Source organism: Pelecanus crispus, chromosome 11 (genome assembly GCF_030463565.1).
Source record: "Pelecanus crispus isolate bPelCri1 chromosome 11, bPelCri1.pri, whole genome shotgun sequence".
NCBI lineage: Eukaryota > Metazoa > Chordata > Aves > Pelecaniformes > Pelecanidae > Pelecanus > Pelecanus crispus.
The window spans coordinates 18,208,856-18,228,442 of NC_134653.1; the positions used below are offsets into that span (position 1 = coordinate 18,208,856).

General features: G+C 50.6%; 1 protein-coding gene across 1 annotated transcript in view; it reads left to right on the plus strand.

Moving 5' to 3' along the window:
• DNAAF8 (dynein axonemal assembly factor 8) overlaps positions 1 to 8,303 on the plus strand; it is a 96,795-nt gene extending 88,492 nt beyond the window's left edge. Inside the window, exons 30-32 of the mRNA XM_075719014.1 lie at positions 893 to 978; positions 5,038 to 5,107; positions 8,226 to 8,303. Coding sequence (XP_075575129.1) covers positions 893 to 978; positions 5,038 to 5,107; positions 8,226 to 8,303 — 234 coding nt within the window. The remainder of the gene's footprint in view (positions 1 to 892; positions 979 to 5,037; positions 5,108 to 8,225) is intronic.
• The last annotated feature ends 11,284 nt before the right edge of the window (positions 8,304 to 19,587 follow it).

Below are 19,587 nucleotides of genomic sequence, written 5' to 3' on the forward strand. Positions count from 1 at the left end.
TATACAAAAAAGTGCTGTCAAGAGCATAGAGTAAACAAGGGGGAAAACTACTTATACTGGAAGTAGCAATCAACAAAAGGCTGTCAGAGACACACAGCAGTCCCTCTGAAAAAATACAGACAAACATTTGTGCTTCCAGTCGTTCAGTTATAAGTCTTAGGTGTTATCTGTAATAAGAACAGGTAAGATCTTTTCAGGCTGTGATTTTTTTAAACTGACAGCATCCCTTTGAAGTACTTCTGTATAGAATAGCAATTACATCTAGCATCCAATTAGTCTAAGCACTACTTTCTTCTCCTGTGGTTCCCCTGAGGATGCCATCCCTCTGCACACGGGAATGTGCACAGCTCTCTAGGAAGGACAAAGCGAATCGGCGTGTGGGAAGGAGAGCCATGGCAGCAGCACCGCTCTCCTGGTGATGGAAACACTTCCTCCTGTCAGAGATGAATTACTCTGGGCAGAGCTGGCATGTTTCCAGAAGGGTCTGGCACTGCTGAGCCGAAGGTGAACATAACAGTATTTGCTTTCCCTTGCCAGAAGGGAGATGGGCTTCTTCAACTAATAAGTGTTTCTGCTACAATATTGCAACATTTACTGTTATCTCTGTATTCCTGCTTCCAGCAGACTTAGTGACTGAATAACACACCTAAGTAACCTGCTTATTTTCACTTTGAGAGAAGGGAACAGGAATAATAGTATGCCATAGGAGCAGGATAACTAACAGTTCCGACATGATACTCTTTCAATTTGAAAGAGTCTGTTGCTTTGTGACTTTCATCCCCTCACACAGCATAGAAGCAGTTATCTGTGCTGTCAGCAGTTCATCAGTGAGGCTTACAGACTTATTTAAGTGGATAGCAACACCAAAGCTCTGTTCTCCTCTCTCTTCTAGTGTTCCCTCTTAATGGATGGTTTGTGTCTGGTGCTAGCAGCACAGCGAGACAATGCAGTCATTTGCTTCGACTCCCTGCTGGACAGGTAAGTGAGGACGATATCGCTTTAACAGCACTGTCTCAACCCCCTGCTAGAGAGCTTGTGATCTGACTGAGGGCAGCTGACTTTCTTCTCTGTAATTCACTTCCAGTTCAGACTCCCCATGAGGTCAGGTGCCACTCAAAGGCAACCCATTCTTCCTAAGTTACGTTGTTGTTAATGGGTCAGTACCTAAGAGTGTTCCCCAGTTTCAAAGTCATGTGTGCCATACTCAGGACTTTAAATACTGAGTTGTGTTGTTTGTTAAGGACTTGGAGTGTCTGTGAGGCTTGGTGGCATGGTTCCGCAAATACAGGGATTTCTCTGAAATAAGGGCTCACACTGGAAATAGACCTGCTGAATCAATAAAATTCCTAGGAGGAATATCTTAGCAGATTCTATGTTTGTTATGAAAAAAAAATACTTAAACGTCAGAGAGCAAAATCAAAAATTAGCCTCTTAAATAAATTACCAGAAATGCTGGGTAGAGGATGTATAAGCCTGGTAAAACCAACAGAACCCTCTACAGGGACTGATTAGTGAAATAGAATGATTATCAGGCCAATTAACCCACTGTTCCCCAGAGGGAAAGTTTCCTTGCACAGGGGCTTGTATTTGGCAATGTGATGTGTAATTCACGCACATGGTTTCCTCTGTGAAAGGAAGCCAAGAGAGTCTTTTTTCTGACACATTCGGTATAGACCAGTCCAGCAGCCACACCGATAAGACTGTTGTGGCCTTGGCTTGTACGATCTGGAGGACTTCCAGATAACACTGTCAATGGGACAGGCATAAGGAATTCAAGGATGCTGGAGTTTACAAGCATCAAGGGGTTCAAATCGGAACATCCAAGTTGGTAGACACCTTGGAGTTCTCGTACTTTGATGAAATGTTACGGTGCTCAGTCACAAGGCCACACCTGGGAAGAATAGTTAAAAAATGTTTTTAAGCTAATGACAAAATTTAGACATTGCTCCCATTCATTTAAAATCACACCCTTGGGAGCCACATCCCAAACCTTTCACCCTGCAAGGTACAGCACTAAGGGGAAGCAAAGAGCAAGTTACCCAAGACCTTTCTAAGTGAGTTTTCTCCCACTCTTTTCCTGGTTTACAGGAAAAAGGTGAGCTGTTGGGAACCCCAGAGATCACTGCTGAAGGGTGTTCTGGGACAGTGGCTGCCAGCTCTGCTGACAGCCAGTACAAGATCCCCCACCTCTTTATTTTCCTTTATTTTTCTTTTTTTTTTTTTTATGAGCTTTTGCTCATCAGAGTCATGGGTGCTGCATAACAAGATCAGCTGCAACCCAGTGCTTCCCTCTTCTGTAGGCTTAACTTGATATGTTTTAAGATTGCCAGTCTTAAGGCAGCAACCCCAGAGCAAACCTCACAGTGGCTTCTCACTGCCATTCACAGTGAGCTGAGGGGCTGAGAAGGAAGCGGGGAGGAATAGATGTCAGTCTCAGCTGTGTCTTTCACCCCTCATCCTGGTCTGTGCCAGTATGGCTGTCCGTACAAAGGATAAACTTCCTTGCCAAACTGCAAAATATATGTGCATAAATTATGGCTGTTAGGAGGTGCTCCCAAATGGCAGGATCCACTCTGCCTCTTACCCCAGTGCCAGAACTAGTAATCATGCAGCCATTTAAAACCAGCTCTACAAAAAAAATTTGCCTTCATGATCGATGATGCTTATGGAAGGGAGGGGCAGCAAGGTGTGCCCAAGGATGGGGAGGAGGGGAGGCAGTGATCCTTGGGTAGATCAGCTTTAGCCAACAGTAAATGCACACCCTTATTGTATCATAAGCCATCATACGGTTTAAAATCAACTTTGCAAATATCTTTGAAAAGCCAGCCTGACTTAACTAGTGTCTCATAAGGACACTTCATGCTAAGACATCTTCATTGCCTAGTTTATAAACATTTCAAAATAACATCTGAGGTTAATTACACTTATGACTCCGTCAGCAGGAGCCACGTGACCTTTCTTGTACTGAGTAAATCACTGTATATTTATTTCACTCTTACTGCCATGGCCCAGGATTCCAATAACTGCACAGGTTCTGGCCTGCATTTTAGCTGCACTGCTGAAGCACCACCATGTAAGAGATTATTTTACGGCCCTGGGAGTTGATTCACAGCTGAGCCACATTACTTAGGCTTTGTGCCACAGGGAGAAACGTTGCCATCTGTATGGAAGCCTGGGATGTGATGTCAGAGATGGGCTGTGATAAGAAGGAGGAATCAGGTGTTGAGAGGAACAACGTGGGCTTTGCTAGTATAACTGCTCGTAGTTCAGAGCCTATTAAAGCTTTCCTAAGCCAGCTCTAGCAGTGGCACATCAAGGAGAGACATTCAATCACTGGAGGATGTGCTGTGCAGAGCAGTTGCCTTAAAGACAGACACAGACCCTCATAACTGTGTAGTGATTATTGTTCAGCAGCAGCAGTGCCTACTCTGTCTGATTATTGTTCAGCAGCAGTGCCCACTGTTCTCTGGACATCTATGAAGGCATTATTTCTGCACCAAAGGGCAGGAAGAACAGAGAAAGGGACAAAATTTATGCAGGTGGGGGCACAAAAGCAGCCTGTGAGCTTGATTGACTGCCAAGAGTGGAACCAAATTAGGAATCTGGGAGAATCTGGGAGGGTGCCAAGGGCAACTCATAGGGCAGAGTGAAGTAAGCGTTTGGAAGAGGTGAGGGGAAGCTGAAGTACAGCCTAAGAGCAGTGGGGACTGGGGGGAGAATCCAGAGAAGGAAGTGACACAATCCTATCCAGACAAGGAAAAATGATGTGAGACTTACCTTTCTTGTTCTGTCAGCATCCAGCTGCCTGGATATCCAGTATAAAGCATTTGAATTTTCCCTGTCATAACTTGTTTTTACAGCCAGATTTCCTAGCTGCAGGGTGGCAGAGGGAAGAATTTACAAGTAGATTCAAAGCAACTCCTGGAAGAAAGGCATGCTCTGCTTTTTATGCATGACAAACTAGGTTTAGCTACCTTAATAGGTGATACTGATTTAATACTGATTACTCCTCTACGGTTATTTGAGCTTTTAAAAAGTACTTTCAGATGGCCATAAGGTTGTTAGGACCTAACTATATTGTGCACAGTCTTTAGGAACTTGCCTAGTTAATGTTGTACTGAACTTGGTAAGCGGTGTTTGACTAAAGCCTGCCAAAAACCTAGCTGCATCAGAAGAAAATCGGGGTACAGACTAGGCCTTATACCTTCCTGGATTTACACAATGTACTGCAATCAGAACAACAGTCAAGTGTTAGGGAACTGAGCTGGATGTTATTCTCTCTGATTAAACATTCTTACCAAGTGTTAATTGCTGTTAGCAGGGAGTGATGTTATCCCTATAGGAAGCTCATCTGTGGGAGCTTTGGAGGGAAAGGAGGTGTAGAAATCAAAAAATGAACACACGAGATGTAAAATCTTGGAGCTGTTGAAAACCACTGAAGGGAAAACTCTTGCCAAGCACAATACCTGGATATGGGGGCAGGGAGCAGGGAGTGGTTTCCAAAGCCTCTGGAGAGTTTTCAAGACTAACACTCTGAGCATAGAGTTAGTTTAAAAGGCAATTTTGAAATTTGTATCTTGCCTTTGAATTTCTCTTGAATATGTCTTGTGGTCAACTCATGTGTGGCTTGAGGTGGACCAGAGGAAAACAAGGACTAGTGAAGCAGACCCTGCTGCTGAAGGCAGCTTAGAAAGTCCTGGGTTTTGGGGAAAACACACACATTATCTTTATTGAGAAAAAGCCCCCTGCACAGACCTCACTATCTATATTTATGTGTGTTTCCCACTGCCCCAGAGACCCCATTATGCAACAGGTCATTACTGTTTGTTTGAAGGCTTATATTTTAAGAATCCAAATCCATTTAGACAAAGCTTTGTAAAACCCAGGATTTATCTGTGTAAAGAAGTTCAGTAACAGATGCACATGGCCAGAGCTGCTGGCACAGAGCATAGTCCTCCTCAAAGCTAGGTCATCTGCAGCCTCTGACAGCTTAGATGGCAAAGTAACGCTGGCTTCTGGTTTTTTTTTTACCCCTAGCGTCTGCTGGCAGAAGCAGTCAGTCCTGGACACTGTGCAGCATCTCCTTTATCCCCAAAATGAGAAGCAGGCAAGTAGAGAAGTTTATGGTACAGATATGTGTCCTTTGTGCCCCTGTGATGAATGAAACTTGTCAAAATTGTTTGAATTTTGGAAGAAAATTTCAGTTGCATGAGACAGAGGTGGTTCCTCATGACAGCCCCAAGCCTTGGCTTATACTGAGAGCCCAGCACATGGTGGAAGGTGGGACCAAAACCCTGTCAAACTGTCTTCCACATTACACCAGTGGCACTACTTTGAATCAAAATATTTTGGGACTTTGATAAAGATTCAATATTTTCTGTAGATGTCAGTTACTTCTTATGAAGAATCAACACTTCATAAGATATCTGTGATACTTGTCAAAAATAAGTGACAGGAAATGTTCACTCAGCCCTACTGCCAAGCTGGCACATGTCCTGTTTGGGAAATTATGTTTCAGAAGCCCAAGTCCAAATGGAAGATGAGAAATTAAGCTATTGGCCATTCCAGGGATGGACTAGCTGAATATTTTCTCAGTAGCTCATCCCAAGAAAGGAAACACTAAGCTCGAGGTTTTTATAGACATGTGGGCACCTAATGGGAATAAACTGCACAAACACCTTTAAAACTCTGGCTGTAATCATCAAAATTTAGTACAAAACAAACAAGATATCTGGATACAGGAGGCAGTGTCTGAAGACTTAGAACTAGGAGGTGTAAAAGAATTGGGGAGAATGAGAAACAGTAGCAAGTGGAGAAGCCTCTCCTGTGGATCCCTTTTGCTTCCCAAGAAAACCCAGTGGGAGAGTGAAATGTGTTTGTAACCTCATATAATGTAGCAGAGCTGCTGCCTTCAGTACCAGTGCTCTAAGGATTGAGCCTTAAAAGACACAGAGCGCTCTTTGAAGTCTGTGTTCCTACTTTTAACACAGGCAAAACTACCCCAAACTTCCCGAAAGTCATACAGCTGCTGTTTTCAGCAGCTTTCCCTAAGGCACAGTAAAATTCTCCCCGGGCGTAGCTGGATTGTATGCGCTGCAGTGCCTGGGAAGGTCTGCCTGCACAGCTCTGCGATAGCTGCAAGGCTGTCATAGCACAGCGCTTACTGCTGCCAGGGTGCCAGGCTGTTGCCAAGTAATGTGACAGGGCAGCAAGTCCAGGCTGTCTTCTGATTTGCTTTGAAAAGGACATTACATATCTCTGGCTGACATAAAATCCCATCTGCTTATGGCTATGGGGAATCAGCCTATCAGAAAGAGGGTTATAGTACTTTCTGTGATAGATAAGAGAAAAAGCAAATATGCTCAGCCCTTTTCCCTGCTTCTGGAAGCCTGGGCCACTGAGTCAAATCCCTCTGGCGCTGGTGGAAGCAAGGGCTACTCACAGCAGTTCAGAGTTTAGACCACGATTCTAATCCTGGGACAGTGGTGGGTGCAGCACTTCTTGTTGTGGGTTACAAGAAGCATAGCAGCAAGTAATGTTTATTTTCAAATGGGCCTTTTGCTCCAAAGTTCAGGGTAGGTTTAGAAATCACAGAGCAAGATCTGAGGAGCAAGCTCACCAGGGGATGACTGTGCCTCAAAGGATGTCCCTAGAAACAATGTTTGATCCTCTGATCTCTTGCTAATGAGTTTATGAAATGTCAGCCTGGCTTTCCAGGTCAAAGCTAATGAGCAACAACATGATATCAGGCAAAGTTCAGGAGGGTTAAATGAACATGGATTTCAAATCCTCATGGTCTGAGGAGAGCTGCAGCGTTTACTGGTGGAGTCAAGCCACGGAAGTGAAAAGAAATTTCATACTTGCTCCCTGTGTGATTTGGGACTAGGCAATAGGGTGAGAAATAAGCTTTCCAAATGTGGACTATTTCAGTGCTAACATCTGTGTCTGGGCTAGTTGTCTTGCCTCCTTCTGCAGTCACTGAAAGAAGCAAGCATTTCTATAGCACTTTTCACCTGTCCTGTTTGAAACATCTGCCTTGGGAGCAGATGAATTCATGCTTAGGAAGTTCCTTATTCTCAGGCAGTGAGCCTGCAGATGCCTGCTCCTCATGCAGGTTTCTCTTGGGCACACGCAGAGCAGCTCACATTTGGAAGCAATAGAGACACATTTTGTTGGTGCAACCATTAGGGGCTGTTGAACTTCCAGAGGGCCTCTGTGAGGGAGTCCCAGATGTCCCTGCACCTGGTCCATACCCAGGCTGGAACCTCCCCAGCGATGAGAGAGCTGTCAGGGAGTGCTGTGCTCAGCCTCACGATTGGGATGTCCTGTGGCTGAACAGTTTCTCCTCACATGCAGCTCTGCACTGTGGCTGGGATGAGATCGTGAGGCTGGGGTGGCCATCCCTCAGTGCAGTACGCCATTGACCTGCCACCATTAGCAGGTCAGAGCAGGCAGACGGCACCGTCTCTGCACAGCTGTTCCTCAGTAAGAGCCCACAGATGTGCAGTTGAACCTCCACTGGCAGGCAGCACTTAATCCCTCCACTCTGCCTGGAGCCCTGAAGCTGTTGCCAGCAGCCACAATGGCTGCTCCAGCATCTCCCTCCCGGCAGAGACAGCTGAAACCTGGGACTGGAGCACAGCAACACAGGGAAAACACATCCCAGCCACTCTTGGCATGATCCTTAGCCCCTCAGCAGCAGGCAGAAGGGCTGGAGTCCTGTAAAAGAGACCTAAAAACCTATGAGGAAAAGCAGAGTGCTGGCAGGAGGAGGGCCCCAAGGGCTGTGTGGGGTGGATTGACACCACAGTATGTATAATGCTTTAGAGGAACACGGTGCTCACTAGCACAGTCAGAATAGACTGGTCCTGAAGCCCTCGGCACTAAGCTGGCCTTCCCATCTCAGAACCAGCCATGCCAATAGAGCTGCTGGGAAGGAGAGGCAGAGTTAGATTTCCCACTTGGCACCTTGCATGTTGTTGGTTTTCCTTGAACATGTGAATCTTGTGAACAGTCAAACAATGGTTACAACTAGCAGACATTTCCCTGCTACGGGACACTTACAGCCACCTCTGTGCTGGGACTAATTCAACCTGGTAACATCCTCACTATGCTGCCTGCCTGCAGCCATGCACGAGAAACCTACCTCTGAAAAGAAGTTTCTTTGCGATGCAGAGAAATCACAGCTCTTCCCCAACCCCTTCTTTTCCTTCTTTTCTCCCCAGGCCGAAGAGCTGCTCTGTTGCCTTTTTGACTCCCTGACATCTGAGAGCATCCACCAAATTGAATCCCAGGATTGCTAACCAAAACAGTCAAGGCGCCCAGGCAGCCTATGTGTGGATGCCACTGTGGGTGTCTCTGCAGATGGACACACAGGGGACTCCCAGCTTCTAAGAGCACTGCTATTTGTTTGTCATTAAAACATGAAGTCTGAAGACTGGTATTAGCATCAGTAAGATAAATGAGAGTGGTGGGAGGAAGGATCAGTGCCCAAGAACAAATGTTTCTGAACCTAGCCATGGTTTCTAGTGGAATGAGACAATCTGCTCGTGTTCACGGAGCGAGGTTTGGAGCATTTCTCTGGCTGGGAAAAACTCAGGAAGTAAAATAAATAGGGTCAGGGGTTCACTGCTGTCTTTCTCTCAGGTGCTTGGGGACTCCATCTTCCCCAGGCCCCAAAGACAGTATGGAGAGACTCCATTTTCTGCTGCTACTATGTTCTTTGAACCAAAGACAAAACCACAGTAAAGAAAATGGAAATAGTCTGAGGGAAGGTTGGATCCCTGGAGAGTTCAGTATACCAGGTAGAGCCGTTGAATAAGATTGAAAGCTGGAGAGCTTAATGTTCACTTGCCTCTGCTCTGGCAGCCCTGTCACCACTGTCTGCCCAGCCCCAGCTCGCTGCCCTCCCATGGGCACACAACCCTGCCTCTTGTTCCTCCTTCTACTGCAGCCACCAATCCTAGTGCAATTCCTCCTTGGCCGAGTCCTTTCTCTGAGCTCTCTGGCAAGCAAGCTGGTGTTAATACGAAGGTCCTCAGTCTTCCTGGGACCCACTGTGCAAATTCAGTTCCTTTGGGGAAGGCTCTTCTCAGCCCAGGAGGCCTCAGGTTCCTGTCTGTTCTGCTAAGGCAAAGACTTCAACATGCTCCAGTTCCAGACATCACAGAAGTGGCAAGAACAGTCTCTGTCCATTCTCCAAGTGGTATTAAGGCAGAGCAGCATGCAGCTGGCTGGCCAGCCCACCTCTGGGTGCTGCTGGCAGGGTGAACCCCTTCTGTGCACAGCCTTTCCCTCTGTGAGAGCCTGGTATGAGTCCTTCTCCTCCCCAGCCATTAGCTCACACAAACTGTGAGAACTCAACACCTCTCAGATCTCTGTCCCCTTTCAGGCTAGGCTGAAAGTGTCCAGTAAATCCAAAAGCTGTTGGAGGTCTGGCCCTGCAAGCACTGCTTCCTCAGCTGGTAATAGTCCTGCCTCGGTCTCTCCCCTTCTCTAAACTACCTTGAAAGAGCAAAAAGAGATTGTCATGGTCAGCTGGGTGGATGGGGGACCTGCCCCAACCTTACACAGCAGTTCAGTGTCAGAACTTGGAAGTACCCTCCAAACCTCTGCTCTCCAGCACTGTTCTGCTTGGACAGGCTGTTTGGGCTTTATGGTGGGACCAAACATCTCCTGAAGAAAAGCTCCTGAAACATGTGCCCGCAAGGGAAGCAGGCAGCTGCCCCAGTCCCCTGGGACGATGGGGTCCCAGGAGTCAGCATGATGGAAAAGCCTGCTCTTCTCCTGCAGCTAAGTAGGCCATTTCCTGCACTCCAGGCGCATTTCTGTCATGCTTGTAAGCCATGTACAGCTTTGAAACAAATGAAAATTAAAAGGATCCACCCCCAGCACTCAGGGAATTTGATCTGAAAAAGGAGCGTGTTGGAATAAAACGCAGTCAGATAGCAGCTGAAACACAAGGCCTGCAGAGCTACATGCAAGAAAGGGGCACACGGGGCCAGCAGCAGCCCTGTGCCCAGCCAGCATAGTGGCACGTGGGCCACCAGTGCCATGTCCAACTCGCCTGGGCCCTTGGATCTGTGAAAAATGGGATCAGAGGGAGTTGGACATCAGGAGGTGATGCTCTGGTGACTGGCAGCAGTCAGCCTCAGGGGGTGACATCCCATTTGGACACCCCTGGCCGGTCCATGCTTGCTAGCAGGCAGGAGCTCTCCAAGCTTTGCAGGAGGAGTTGAGACTATGACTCTTAATTCAGCAGGTATTAAACCAGGGGCTGGCACAAAAGGCACCCTGTACCATATCCCCTGCCAGACAGCCCTGCCCCTGAGGCTTGTTCTTTCTAAGCCTCCATCCACCAACACGCAAAGACCAAGACCCATGCCTCCGTTTCCCATGCATGAAATAGAGGTAACGGTTCTGCCACGTCCCCCAGACACACCAGCAACATCATAAAAATGGGGCAGCACCCAGATATTTGAGGGAGGTTGCTACACCGTATTCGATTCCTATTTTAAAGCCCAGCTAATTAGCCTCGGTGTAACAAACTAGCACGCCCTGCACAGAGCAGGGGAAAGAATCATCCTCTGCTATTTCCAAAATGCCAGGATTCCATAAATAACCTCGCCAGCCTTTCTTCTCAGAGCACCCCACTCCTCTCCAGAGAGCTGACAACTAGGAGCACCATGGACCCTGCAGAAATCAATCCCGTCACCCCGCTGCCAGCTCCAGCTCTGTGAAAGGGAGCTACAGCTCACACACTGTTTTTCCCTGCAAACTGCCACAAGGCAGCCAGGATTAGCTAATCAGAGTTGAGGAGCAAATTAATGATTGCTAGAACCAGGAGAAAGGCAGATTTGATCAGAGATTGCCAGCTTTGCAGCTGGCTCCTACTTGCAAACAATTCATTTAGATTATGAAAGCAAGAAATTGAGTACAAAACCCCCTAGATTGTTTGCTTCCTAGAGAAAGAAAATAAAAGAAATGGAATTTAGATTTAAAATTATGCAGAATAGTATTAATTCCCCACCCTCTTGTGCCTCCCCTCTTGCTGGAAAACCTTAGCTAATCAGAATTTAGCATTGTTCTGCTGCCAGTGTCAGAGCTGCCTTAATGGAGGAGAGATAAAATAACAGTAGGTGGCATTTTGTGTTAACTCCTTAGGGTCCTGCGATAAGAAAGATGGGAGTGCAGCACCCGGTGCCAATCTCCCATTTTCCCAGCATGCTCCAGCCCAATCGTCACCTCCCTTCAATAGGCAAGAGCCTCAGGCTGCAGAGCAGCTCCTCATCCCGTGCAGAGCTCACTGCTGCACCCCAACACCATCAGGTGCAGGCACATTGTATTTATTTGCTGCGCAGAGAGCTTGATAGCTCTCACATGAGCCCTTCGCTCCACCTTAGAGCAAATTAGTGTTCCGAGGGACGCAGAGGTGCTGGGTGCTCCTCCCTATTACAGGCACAGGCAGTGGGGAACCACACCCATGTAGCTTTCTAGCTCACTGTGTTCTTTGTGCCAAGGCCAGATTTCACTAATTATCAATTAGGCCTAGAAATCGCTACCTGGCTGTCACCAGCAGCAGCAGGACGCTGATACCAAGCCAGGTGAGCGGAGGAGGACCATAATGGTTCCCTTATCAGCACTAAGCAAGGCACACACACATGACCATGCGATTCACAGGTGGAAGAGCTCAACTGGCAGCCGGTCGGCTCTCCTGCTCTGCCAGAGAGCTGCAAGAGCAGCTCATCCCCGGTGAGGCTGCACCGGCTGTGCCCTTCTCCAGGCGCCCCTGGGTCAGGGGCAGCATCCAGCTGCTGCTGGGAGAGGTGGGTGACATCTCTGTCCTGACCCTCTTTCAGCCACCAGTGCAGACTGAGCAGCTGCTCAGAGGTTTTGCAGTCTGGCCAAACTGACTCTTCCACCCCCTCCCTGAATTAAAATGACAAGGAAACCCCCAAAATAAAATTAATCTCCACAGAGCAAAACTTGTGGGTATTTCACTTCGATGTCCCCCATCAACCTTACTTCTGCTGTATTAAGCAAATTTGAAAACACGTGACACCTGGAATTGAAACAACCCCCTGACACCAGCGTGTGGATTTGATTTGGGCCAGAATAGTTCTTTTTCTTAGTTTTTTTCTTAAAATTTACATTCACCCAGAAAAATTGTTTCTGCTCCACCCCTATGCACATGAGCCCTGCTGAGCACCGGGCATGTCTCACATCACCGTTCAGACCTGCCAGCCTAAAAATCGATGCACAGCAAATGGGATTTACTGCCCTGCCCGTGAACTGCATAGGCACAGCCTAGAAATTGGGCACTGGTTTTCATCTCCAGAGGCCCACAGCTGGCTTGGGAAGCAGGAGTTGCTGATGGACCTGCTGGAGCCATCACCAGATCAGCCATCCTCGCTGGGCTGGATGATCTCACGCTCACAGGTACTTGCCTTGCTCTAGCTGGCACAGCCATAAGCACCTCTCTCTTGGCCAAGAGCTGCCACTGTTGGATTTGCAGGTGTCTCTGCATCTAGGGGGCTTGCTGGACCACCGCACAAGAGACCTGGCCATGCCAGAGAGCTGAAATGCTTTTGGGCATTAGGGAGGCGAGTGGCCAGGATGTGGGTATGGCAGGGGCGGTGGCTGGTCCCTGCTGGGGGAAGCATGTGCATCCCCAATCATCTTCCTGGGGTGGGATCAGGACCCGGGCTCTAGTCCCAGCTCTGTCCCATCGGGAGGGCAGTGGCCCCTCTCTGTTCCTTGATCTCCATCTTCCTGGGGCACCATCTCCCTGGCCCGTCGCAGCAGGAGCTGCTGATTAATTGGTACTTGGCAATTCCCTATTGACAGGGTCTGGAGGAGGACAAAGGGTGGTTTGTCTGCAAGGCTGCAAGCTTTGATAAAGCAGGGCTGGGGATGACTCAGATGTGGGTAATTAAACTGGTTGGAACAGCGGATGGCTCAGGCAGAAACACCAGCCCAGCATGCGAGGAGCTCTTTGAACTGCTCTAACTGGGTCATGCAGGAGACCAGCACCAGCAGCGCCTTGTGCAGGTTCACCTGGCCCCGGTGCAGCCATGACCCAACAGCAACACCGCTCCCCGTCCCAAAGAGCGGATGGGTTTGCTCCGTTAAAGCCGGGTAGAGGCTCTGTCTGGACAGTTGCACATGGTGCAGGGTTAAGCTGGGGGCTGCTGGTACTGCAGGTGCTCCTGGGGAGCTCAGCAGAGGGGCTGTAGGGTTGGTTGGTTGGTTGGTCTGTCTCCATCCATCCATCCATCCATCCATCCATCCGTCCATCCCCACTCGCACCATGTAAACCATCACACACCCAGGTCCTGCAGGAGAAGACCAGCTGGGCTCTTCCTCCCCTTAGCTCTAAGACCCGTCACAGGCTGGGATTGGCCTGGGATGCAGGGACTCCTGACCAATCCCCTGCTGCTCTTCTGTCTCTGGCCAATCCCAGATTTCCCTGCTCCTGCCCTGGCCAATCACATGCAGCCACTGCTGCCAGGAGGGTATATAAACCCTCAGAGGGAGGGCCTGGGAGCTTGTGCTGCTGGGGCTCTGCTGGGGTCCAGGCTCCTGCCTCTGCCTTGGGGCTGTGCTTGGCTGCTCTGCCAAGTGAATGGATGGGTCTGGGGGCTACCTCTTACGCTGACTCCTTAGAGCTCTCATATTTGAAGACCTGTGTGATGTTTGCCATTTTCCAGCCATCAGGAATGCCCTGAGATTTCCATGACCTTTGGGAAATGATAGACTCTTGTCTCTAACAAGATCACCAAGTTGCCACAGCTGATCAGGATCCTCAAGTGGCTCCAATGGACCTGCTTGTGACCAGTGTACCCAAGACCTTCCTCCACTGTGGGTGATGCTTCATGTTTGCTGACTCCGGACTGAAGCTACTCTGTGCACAGTGGCAGGCCCTGTTACGCTGCTAGTGCTGATCTAATAGAAGAGATGTCAATGCTGTGGTGCCCTGGCTGACCTGTGGGGCTGAAATCTCAGAGACTTCTTCAGTTGATTTAGAGAAGGAGCGAGCAGGGCAGAATGGATGTCCCTGCCCCTCTGCCTCAGTTGAATGTTAGCCCTCAGCTGGCAGCTACTGATTGGGACCTGGCAAATGCATGTAGCTTGTGCTACACAGCTGCAGGTGCTCGCATGTCTGAAGCTCTTACTGCAAGACAGGTGCATTTCCATGCTCTGAGCAGTGACCATAGGTGTGGGACTCATCCTTTCCAGAGCTCTGGCAGAAGATCCTGAGCTGTTTGTGGCTGTGCACTGAGATCCTGATACCCTCTCAAAGCAGACTGGCCACTGGCTCTCCACCTGAGAGCGGTGGAGCAGCTGTTCAGACCTGCAGATCTGGTCTCCAGTGGACTGCGCTTACTCCATGGTAGAGGAGAGAACGCTTTTGCCATGAACAAGTGGCTCCCAAGAATGGCTGTGGGTTGTCTCTAGTTGAAAGCTGGGTAATGACTGAGAGCTGGATATTTCCTGCTGCAGGGAGCTCACTGTAAAACTAATGTGAGTGTTGTGCTGGTTCCAGTCTCTGACCCCATGCCTGTCCTTCCACAAGATCCAGCCTCCCTCAGGAAGCCTGGAGGCCAGCCAAAATGATGTTCCATTCCTGACCTTGCAAGCAGAGAGAGAATCCTGGTCTGCTTCAACTGCCTGGGTCCTGCAGAGCTTCTTCTCTCCCTCAAAGGGAGATATCCGAATGCATGGACCTCAACATACTGAACAGTGGTGCTATGAAGCAAATGAAGACCACCAAGAAGCTCCTGACCACTAAACTACCACTGTCTTCTGGATATCTGCTGCTGAACTTCTCAACCAACCATAGACTGTATTCTGATGCCCAACCTCCAGAGTCTCTCTGCTAGCATGTCTGACAGCCTCCAAATATTGACGTCCACTTGGACTTGAAGCCAAACAAGTGTCCCAGGCATCTTGTGGGTCAGCCAGTCAGACTTGCCATGTACAAGTTATCCTGGCCAGCCTCAGCAAGCAATGCCTGCAAGGGCAGATGTGACTGAGGAGCTCTGCAGAGCAGTACACCAAGGTGCCCTGTCCAGAGCAGGCAGGGCTTTGAAACTAAACCTTGGTCCTTGGGACAGGGTCCTTGCAGCGCTCCTCAAACCAGGCTGGGGAAGGGTCAGTCCCTTGAGTGACTGGAGATGTGTCACAAGCTGGAGCGAGTCCAGCAGAGGCTGAGGGAGCTGGACCTTCTTCAGTCTGGAGAAGAGGAGGTTGAGGGAGGGGATCCAAATCACTGGGACTATCCAATACAGGGAGCAGAGAAGATGGGGAGGTGCAAAGCAGAAGGATGAAGTGGTGGGTGCAGGCTTCAGCAAGGGAAGTGCTGATGGGCGCAAGGAAAAGCTGTTCTGGAGGAGGGTGATGTATCCCTAGGAGAGGGACCCGAGGCCAGCTTCACTGTTTGCCCTGCTCTGAGCAGTGTCCTGTTACCCCTCCAGCCCCTGCTCCCTGACCAGGACGGATGCCCTTTCATGGGGGTGGTTATGCCTTATAAACTGGCCTTGCTTTGTTGTGGGGTCCTGACCCAGGTCCAGCCCCAGGGGCACAAGGATGACCCAAATTCCTCTGCCTGCCTTCATGCCAGTGCCTGGGGAGGGGGGTGGCAATGATTGTAAATTAAACCCTTTCTAAAGGGGCTGGAGGGATGAGGCAGTCCTCCTGTCTCATCTGCAACCTTTTATCTTAAAGTTTCTTTCTGGTGTGGTATCTTCAGGGCTACAAGGTGATTAACATCCATTTTAAGTATGTTCCAGACATGTTCTGGATGCCTTTAAGCCCCTGAGGTGTTACAGATGGCTTACAAGTTGGGCTCCATTAGCAGTTGATTCACTGTTTAATAAAGCCTCTATTAATCTTGTATTAATGCTTTTCAAATTAAACCTTTCTGGAGGTGTAGCAGCCTCTGAGACAAGGAGCTTAGTTTCTGCCCAGCCTGGTGCTGCCGATGTCAGTGAGGGTTTAGCTCAGGATCTCATCAGGCTGAGAGCGGAGGTCTTGTGAGGCTGCTGAGAGCGAGAGCTGCCCATGACAATGCTCTCATTAGCGCGGCGTAACGCCGGTCCCAGAGACCCTGGCAGCTCTGCTGCCTTGAAAGCTGGGGTGACTGGGGTCTGTGATCCAGGAGCCCAGCACCCACCCTGTCCCCCCCGGCCAGGGAGGACAGGAGGGGGTCGGGGGAAATGTGGGGACGCTGTGTCTAGCAGAAGGATGCTCTGCCAGCCGGCACCCAACGAAGCCAGAGCAGGCAGGAGCTGCCGCTCTGCAGCCAGGTGGTTGGGGGAGATAGCTGCCTGCAGCGGTGCGAGTTGTGCATCGGCTCGGTTATGGCACACGCTGCCTGGCTGCAGAGAGGTTTTGAGCAGGCAGATCCTCACGTGAGAAGCAAAAGCCTCTCCTGCCACCGTGAGCCCTGTGGTTTTCAGAGGGATGTGAAGGAAGGTCTAAATCAGGAGAAGCATGGACCAGCACCTAGGAGCCAGCATAAATAGCACCTTACGCTCAGCTGTGTGCTTGGGGTGCTGCCAGTGGCACCCTGAGCTGGAAGCTGGGTCTGAGGGCAGTGGTGTTGCCTCTGCTCGTGCTGGCATCCTGAGTTGTGTCCGGGTGAGGCGGTGGTGGGGATGGCGGAGATCTCCCGTCCTTGCCGAGGCTGGGATGCTGCAGTTGTCATGACAACGTGGGAGGCCTGCAGAGCCAGAGCCAGTAACACACCTGTTTGGGTGGCAGGCGGGTGTGCAGGGCTGGGTGTGCTCCCCATCACCCCCCCTGGGCCCTGGCACCTCACTGTACCCCAAAATTGTGATCAAAAGCTGACAAACCCACCCGTTTTTCAGCAAAAGCACCTTGGTGAAAAACACTGGGTTTTCCAGAGGAAGAAAAACCTTTGGGTGAAAAAAGTGTCCAAACCAATTGCAGGGAGCACGCAGCCAAGTGGGAGACACCAGCAGCCTCCTGCCTTCCTCTGCCCTGTGCTGAAATTCTCCCGGCCAGCTGAGGCTGGAGTAAAGGCAGTCGGCACCTGGCAGAGTTTGGCCCAGAGCCACACTGCGGGATGCTCGTGGGGCTGTTTCCACCAAGCAGGGACCTGCCCGGGAGATGGCCCGTGGAGGGTGGGGATGGAGGTGCAGCCAGCTCTGCTCTCCCGTTGGCCAAAGGTGGCTGGATCTGCCACGCAAGATCACGTCTCCTTTCTGCCACCAGGCGTGGCCCTGCTGAACCATCCCACGTGGCATTGGGTTGGACTTTTCCACGCCTCAGGACAGCTTTTGCTGCCTGGCTCTGGCAGCTCATCCCCACAGAGGCCCTCTCAGGCCATCCAGCTTTGACTGACATTTGTCCGTCATCTCCCTGGCAGCTGGAAATGCAGACAGCGGAGGGGCCCTGCGGAAAGGACAGGCAGGGGACGAGCCTGAGATGCATCTGCTCCATCGGCGGCTCTGCAGACGCCGGAAAGGGGCATCGGGATGCCCTCGTGCGTCCTAAAGCAGACCCCCTTGTTGGCAGCATCCCTGAGCAGCAGCTCGTGCTCTCGCTCAGGTGGCTCATTTTGCGCAGCGGCCTCGAGCTCGTCCGATTTTGCTCAAGCGCTGGGTAGCACATGAGTCACATTTCCTTCCAACGCCCATCTCAGCTCGGTGCTGTTGCTATTTTTGGAAACTCTTGAAAGCGGATCAGCCCTAAGAAGCACATTTAATGAATACTCTTGCCATGCCAGCCTCGCGTCCCCCTGAAGTCTCTGTGCGGCGGCTGGGGAAGCCGCTGGCAGCCCAGACCCTGCGTTCCCCTCCCAGCTTGGGATGCATGGGAACACCTGCGGTGGGCCTCATCCTGCAGCCCCTCCTGAATCATCGGGGAGTGAAGTGGCATATTGGTGGCAAAATATTTCCTTTTAAAGAGCTTGCTTGGGATTGGGGGTTTTTTTGGCAAAGCCGGCTTGGCATTGATCATTTGTGCTCCAAACGAGTGGATCATTCATGGTTATTTTTACCCTCAACCTCCAGTATTTGAGCTGCAGTGGCTCACTTAGCATCTTTAAGCAAAAAATGGGCAAAATTCAATTCCAGAAGTTGAGGGCTGGATGAGATTAGACACGGGCAGGCTTTGCTGAGTATCATGGCCAGGGCTTCCTGGCCTTCCCAGCTTGGGAAGGATCTGGTTTTATGGGGCCCTGGTGGAGCTGGACCTGCCGCACCCATCCTGCATCCAGCACCAACACCGCTTTCACACCTGCCATTCTGTGCCTCTTCCCTCCAGCCTTGTGGCCGGCTCGAGGATCTGTACAAATCTATTAGCTGTTTTCCTTCGGAGCAGTGCCTGCGCTGCTCACCCATCGCTCGGGGACTGCCCAAGGTCAGCAGCCGTGGCACCGGGGTGGCCGTCTTCCCAGCCAAACCCGGGAGCAAACTCAGAGGGGACACGGGCAGGCGACGGCTTTGCTGAGCTGCGGCTTTTGCAATGTTTTTTGGGTCTGAAGGTTTCACCTGGAAGCAAGCAGCCCCCGCCCTCCCAGCGCTGATGGGCTTCTCAGCATCCCCGACCTTGCTGGGATAAAATTAGCCATTTCACTTTGAATTAAAGGCAGTTCAGCTGAAAGCAACCCGAGTGGTTCATTTCAAAGACGTCAAATGGCAGCGTTTCCTTTTTTGTCTGCGATCGGGGAGGGGAGGGTCCTTCCAGCCAGTGCCTGGTGACAATGACATTGATTTCCTAGACCTTTTGGCGTGGCCAAATCTGTATTTTTAGCTGGGGAAGAAAAAAAAAAAATCAATCATCTGTCAAAGAAATCTTTTCCCTGCCCTGATGAGAAGGGAAAGGAGGTGAAAGCCTTCGCTGCTGCCCTTGTCCCCGGAGCGGGGATGGAGATGCACTGGAGGAGCTGCTGCCGCATCTCCCCGGGTTCTATCCCTGGCGCTGCCCCCCGGCCATGCCGCACACCTGTCCCCTGCCTCTGGGCTGAGGACCCTGAGCCCTCCCGCAATGGGGGGCCCATGGCAGGGAGCAGGCAGGACCCCCACTCCCAAGGGATGGGATCCCATCCCATCAGCACCCCCTGCAGCCATTCATCTTCCAGGGTGGGCACTGCCTTCATCTCTCCTTCCCTGCCGCCACCACCTCCTCCTCCTCGTCGCTCTCCCCCACCCTGTTCTCATTTCCCCAAGAAGACTTTAATGAAATCTGCCCTTAATTAAATCCACATTCATTTGCATAATTACCAGGAAATTGAAATTAGCCTGCGGACGTGGCTGGAATACATTTGACATCAGGCAGCCCTGCCTGTTTGGAGGGGGCTGCACTGAGGTCGGCTGTGTCCCCCCCCCCACCCATGGGCGCTGCCACCCTGCCCCACAGCCCCACTGTGCTGCTCCCTGCTCCCCTTCCCTCCCTCCCGCCCACCCTGGGGTGGCCACGGCAGCCGGGCATGGGGGGACAGGGTGAAAGTGGGGGGAGAGCAAGCCCCGAGGCCACGGCAGGGCAAAGGTAGGCAGTGCCCCCCCCGCCCACGGCTGCGCAAGCATCACGTTTGTTTAGTTTAGAAAAAAAAAGTCTTCG